The 5,915-nt window shown below is 38.3% G+C and overlaps 2 protein-coding genes across 2 annotated transcripts; both read right to left on the bottom strand.

The window, feature by feature from the left end:
* Positions 1–252: 252 nt before the first annotated feature.
* On the bottom strand, positions 253–1,281 carry LOC123655803 (piggyBac transposable element-derived protein 4-like). The gene has a single exon (XM_045591557.1). It carries the CDS (start codon positions 1,279–1,281, stop codon positions 253–255), a length of 1,029 nt encoding a protein of 342 aa, XP_045447513.1.
* LOC123655802 (DNA translocase FtsK 1-like) lies at positions 1,278–2,674 on the bottom strand. Its single transcript, XM_045591556.1, has 5 exons — positions 2,554–2,674; positions 2,408–2,470; positions 2,270–2,323; positions 2,109–2,197; positions 1,278–2,002 (listed from the first exon to the last, which is right to left on the bottom strand). Exons 1-5 carry the CDS (start codon positions 2,619–2,621, stop codon positions 1,278–1,280), a joined length of 999 nt encoding a protein of 332 aa, XP_045447512.1. The 5' UTR covers positions 2,622–2,674.
* Between the last annotated feature and the right edge of the window lie 3,241 nt (positions 2,675–5,915).

Genomic DNA, 5,915 nt, shown 5'->3' with positions numbered 1-5,915 from the left:
ATAGTTAGACGCAGAAAAAAACGACGATTCTAACTATGTATACAACTCAATTTCTCAAAAAATGTCGCTTATCCCTTTTTGGCTGTTAGGCATCGATATACAGCCTTAATTGTCTTACTGTTTCACGATTTGGACAAATATACTTACCTTCCTAATTCCCACTGAACTGGCGGCATAAAGCGTTTCAGACTCCTGTGTGTTCCTGAGTAGCTGTGCGTATAGGTATACTACTGTTTGTGTGATGTGTTACTGTTAAGTGTGATGTGGCTCAAAGCAGGTGAACACGCACAGTGGAACATTGCACTGCCTGCAATATGCAGTTGTACGTTTTTTGCATACAGCGCAAAATCTGCGCTGGCGTTCGTGTTGTTTTCCGGCCAGAAAGTCATACTGAGCCGGAAAATGTCCCACTGGTCGAGCTGTACCTGCTGAGGGTGAAAGTGGCTTGTGTTTTGCGACCAATTCCCTTACCAAAGTTTCACGGAACCTTCGGTGGGTAAGAGGTCGCTGTGTGCGGAGGAGTATGAACGCATTCAGGACACTAACATTTAACAGACGTCTGAAAAACTTTTTGTACCACACCCGATTCCGCCGCCTTTCTATTGGGTACATGGCAATCATTTGATCTTTGCGATCAACACCACCCATGCACACATTGTAATCGGGTACTATTGAGGGCTTTAGTACGTCGCCACACTTCACCGTTGTTAACCCATGATACGTCGAGATAAGAGAAACGAGGTTCTTATCTCGCCATACCACCAGATCCACATCGCCTGAAGTGCAGCCACAAACTTGGCCTACAGCCAAAGCTCCCTTGGTCAGATTAGTCAGTTCAGTGGGAACAAACTGACGGTTCAAGCGAAGAGTGCCAACACAGTCAAAACCCCGTACCTTTAACTCTCGCGCAAGCGCAGGAGAGTTATAAAAGTTATCCATCCAAACCGTGTGGCCCTTGTGCTCAAGACCATTGAGAAGTTTAAGCACAAGTGCCGGCACAACCCCAGACAAAGGACTATCTTGTGGAGATTCGTCATGCCCTACGTGCACTTCAAACCGCCACAAATAGCCAGTCTGAGACTCACAAACCTCGTAGGTTTTGATTCCGACTGTGGCTGCTTTATTTCGGATGAATTGATTAATATCTAACCAACCCTTCCACTGTGGCAGACTTTCGTCTAATGCAATATTTTGTGATAAAATATATAACTGTTGGAACCGCTGGTTAAGATGATCTGTAATAGGACGCACCTTAAAAAGCTTTGCCTCCGATCGCGTCATTGTGTGTGGGTTGCAGTCATCATTATTACAGAAGTGGAGACATTTAGAAAGCAAGAAGTAACGTCAAAGCTCATCGTTGCTGAAAACCCAGGAGAAGATAATAAATCCTGGGCTGTATTCCAGTATGAGTCTGCACGTGATTTCACAATAATTCCAGTCGCTAGGAGTATTGCGAAATACACGTACAGCTCATCTGGATTCGTATCCCGCCATCGCGTGATACGACTGGTTGGCAAAAGTAGCCCCTGATGAATTATGGCCGTTACCTCTTGCTGAGCATATCTATTTGTCTCCATTGAAATGTGTTCCATTATTTGGCGATCCCATATAGCAGTAAATGCCTCATATGGGCTCGCCAATGGAACTGTGGGACCACAATTAATTTCGGAGAATGGTTCCCTTCTCAATTCAGGAGGAATTTGAGATTCTGAAAACCCTCTCCACTTAAAATCAAACTTATTGTATGGCTCGGCGCTGGCTTCGGGGTCGGCACTGGGTTCAGGCTCTGCGTTGGGTTCGGGCTCGGGCTGGGCGCTAGGTTGGGGCTGCAGGCCGGAGGGAAGTTGAGGTGGCCACTCAAAGTCTATAGCAGCGTTTATCGGTGGCACCTCAGTGTCTTCCTCAGACATAAAAAGTCTTTCAGTTCTCCTCAGCAGATGCACTGGTTGAACTAAATCTTCATCTTCATCTTCATCATCGCTGTCAGCATCCTCTTCACTGCCTGTATAAATAATAATAATATACTGTAGTCTGTTTTACCTATGTAAACAGATATATATATATATATACTACTAAAAGATAGGTCTGAAAGAAAAATATTCACTTACCATGATTCAAGATTCGGGCAATTTCCGCGTCCCTCAAAGGACGAGCCCTGACGGCTGATGATGAAGATGAAGCCCCGTCTGGAGGAATCCTTAGAAAATAAGAAAATCAGTACCAGTATCGTAATAACTAAAAATATAATTTTGCTCATTTTTGAACTTACAAGCACCGCCTCGAAGCCGGAACCTCCTCGCCCTTTCCAGTAGAGTCATTATTTCTATAACAACAAAAAGATGTAAATATTTTTTCTTGTTTCATAAAATAAAACTTTAGAAACAAATAAAATAAAATGAAAACTTACGCGGGTCTCTTTACAGTGGTAATTCGGGGAGTTGACTGCCCGCTCCCACCACATTCAACATACCTGCAAATATAGGTATTCCATGTTAATTGTTACGGTTGATAACTAATTGCATTTGAAAATTTAAAAAATAACAGTATACTTACAGAGCCGGAGACGGTGGAGCCGAGCACATCGGAGACTCTTGACTCGTAGAGGGGGAGGGGAGCACCATTTCTTGTATGGACGACCATAAGGATTGGTATCTACAAAAAAAAGTGTTAATTTTATTACCATATACCAGAATAATGAAACACTTACTATAGAATAAACTATAATAATTTAACATTAATTTACCCTTCAGGTACTGTCTTCACTGACTGCAGCTCCCTCCTCCTGCTTTCATGGAGTGGCCTTTCCATAGCATGAACCTCGTTATAGCTCTGCAACGATCCACTAGTTACACTGAAATATAAATTAATTGTTTAAAATACTTTATTCATTATTAATAATATTTATAAGCATTTTGTTAGTAAAAATAAGAAGCAATTACGAGTCAGAAACTGAGGGCCTATGAGCACCAAGACCAGCAGTACCAGCACCAAGACCACAAACACGACCGCCGCGCGTGCGGACACGGCCCCTACCCTGCGCACCACCTCGAACCCCGCGCGTAGTCGCTCCACTTCCACGTCGTTTCCGAGATCGTCGTTGTCTTCTTATATTAAAAAAGCAGAAAAAATCAAAGTTCATGCAAACACCGAAAAAAGAAACAATGCAAAAGAAAATAATGCAAAAAATAAAAAAGTGCAAACATATTTTTTCGTAAAGCTTCTTTAAAAATAGCTCAATACAAAAACCAAAAGAAAAACCGATAATGAAAAAAATTGCAAAAATAAATTAAAATTTTAATGCATACAAAAACATTCCTGAGGCATATCCATACTTAGGAAGCATCCCAGAAACACAAAAAACATGACTGTCAAACGTATGCTGTTGACGTAACCGGCTCCCGGTATGAGACTATGTACTTTACATTTTCATTACAAATTTCATGTTTTTGAAAGAAATATAATGCTACCTATGAAATATATCAAAACTAATTATTTTTACGTCTTAGATCTAACATCAACTTGCCTTTTCATCCATTTTTGGTTGAAATATGACGACAATAAAATCGTCGTCACGTGTTCGACATTGAACATGCTGATAGTTACAGACCGATTTTTAGTGAAAATTAACAGAACTATTATATAATTTGTATACATAATCAATAATTACTTACCCTTCCATCGTTTTTTCTAATATTCAGCGAATCACTTTAAGATAAAACACAAGTTTTCACCAACAAAAAAAATAAGTAGTCACCTAGGCGATGGCGGAGTTTTGACTGACTCGTGTTTAAATTTTTTACACTAAAGCTGCGCGAGATTTTGGCTTCACTAGTCAGCCTGTTTCTTCTTTATGCATTTGTAACGTGTTAGAAAGGATAGGGTATATACAATGACGTGCTTTAGAGCGATTATGAGAACACACTTACCCATACCGGCTCCCGGTATGTCAACAGTTCCGGCGAAAATGTGTTTATACCGGGAGCCGGTGTTTCAACATACGAAAGGTTAAGAAACCGAAGGTATTTGAAGATATGATTGTTTGTCATAACTATTTCGTTTTAATGTCGGATGACTTCAAACAGAAATTTAAACGTTTAAAAAATCATATGTGTGATGATTTTCTTGCGATATATAAGAAGTTTTAGTTTTTTAAGCCTTGTATCATCCATCAGGTTTTAGCAGTCCACTGCTGAACATAGGCCTTCCCTAATGTTTGCCACTGCTTCCGGTCCTGCGTCCTCTGATCCAGCAGCTTCTCGCTGTCTTCTTAAGATCATCAGTCTACCTATGCTGAGACGTTATTGCCTGGGAAACTTAAAAAAGTAAATAAGCTGAGCTATGAGTATGAGCTGGGAAACTTAAAAAAGTAAATAAGTGTAATTGATATTACTTTTTTGTAACAAAGGTATAATAGAGTCTAAGGAAAATTATACAGTAATCTATCAACAGTACATTGACTGTTGTTTTAAAGTATTCTCACTGGTAATACCAATCTAGCAATCACTACTCTTAGCGTGTGACAAGCGTACGTAGTTAGGCACATTATGTTGCTGTGTGTAGGCAGTGTGATGATTGGCTTTTGGAATTTAGAGAATGTAATAGTCATAGAGTGTATAGGTTTGTAGATAGAAAACGCGTTCTGGCCCATTGCCAGTTTGAAGGAGACTGACAGTATTGATTATTTAATGTTATGAATGTTAGATGAAGTGGCTTTTGAGAGCATAAATTACGAATGGGCCTAGAAATATTTAACACTTTATAATCCGTTAGAGGATTGGTTGAGTGATTATTAAAATATTAGTGGAAATTGTCTAGAATTGAATATTTACTTCTTGTGTAAACTATTTGAATACTAATATTCTGGCTTTTGTATTCGATTAATCATAATATGGTTAGAAGTTTATTTGTGTTAATCTCGAACTAAATGCTACGCTGTGTTTACAAATGCGGCTTGTCGAAGGGATTCGACGCCTTTTGTCCCATTGTTTATTTGTCTCTTGTTTACAGACCAAAGATAACTTTATAGAACCATACCTGTGGTTGTTAAATTTTCAATAAATTGTTAGTAGGTATGAAGGTAAAATGAATAAATAAATGTCGAATAACTTAACAATATAATAAAAAATTTCACCACATATGTATGGACATAGATTTTTTTTTGTCAGCTAAAGTACAAAGCCTGCAGTGTGTATAAATTTACCGTAGTACTAAAGTTTCTGTCTCAATAACAAAGTAAGTAGAGGCAGAAATCTTCTTAAAAAATGTATGCAATACTTGATTCAAACGCATTACTGACACTTTGACTACTATCACACTAAATATCCAAAATATTATTTTAATATTGTCCAATGCGGCGTGTGTGACAATTGAACGTGAAGTACAATAATATAGTTTAAAAACAAATTCTTTAAATAAATTAGGAAACTTTATTCACGAAAAACAAAAATGCATTTACAAATTAAAACTTGCACTTTAAAAACAGCAACATAAAACAGGACTCTACTACTGCTAATGGAATAATTACTTAGCTATTACTCTTTTAATAAATCGCATTTCAGTCATGAAGTTTGCACAAATGCATTTGGAATATTGCCAAAAAGCAAAACCTTTGCGTATCGATTCGGAAGGAGCCGCATCTGAAGCAGGCCATACTATTAACAAGTTTTCGGAATCGAGCTGATGCAGCACACATATGAGTACTGTGAATGAATTAAAAATGAAGTTTCATTAGTTTTAGATAGAGGTTTGACTGATCCCTCACTATAGTCACCTAGTAAAATTAAAATTTACAAACTAAAATCACCAATCACAGTGAGGATTACAAAGTGGCTTGCGAAATATAGATGATCGTGAGAGCTGTAATGAAGTCACCATAATTACATAAGATTATTTTTTATTGAACAATTTAAGTATTA

The sequence above is a fragment of the Melitaea cinxia genome, chromosome 8, assembly GCF_905220565.1.
Source record: "Melitaea cinxia chromosome 8, ilMelCinx1.1, whole genome shotgun sequence".
NCBI classification, from domain to species: domain Eukaryota; kingdom Metazoa; phylum Arthropoda; class Insecta; order Lepidoptera; family Nymphalidae; genus Melitaea; species Melitaea cinxia.
This window is presented reverse-complemented; position numbering and strand designations above follow the sequence as displayed.

Excerpts from the sequence above, each read along its gene's own strand:
- LOC123655803 (XM_045591557.1), bottom strand. The coding sequence starts at position 1,281 with ATGACGCGATCGGAGGCAAAGCTTTTTAAGGTGCGTCCTATTACAGAT.
- LOC123655802 (XM_045591556.1), bottom strand. The coding sequence starts at position 2,621 with ATGGTGCTCCCCTCCCCCTCTACGAGTCAAGAGTCTCCGATGTGCTCG. Across the intron at positions 2,471-2,553 it reads GCTCCACCGTCTCCGGCTCT|GTATGTTGAATGTGGTGGGA; the intron begins GTAAGTATACTG and ends CTATATTTGCAG. Across the intron at positions 2,324-2,407 it reads ACCACTGTAAAGAGACCCGC|AAATAATGACTCTACTGGAA; the intron begins GTAAGTTTTCAT and ends TTGTTGTTATAG.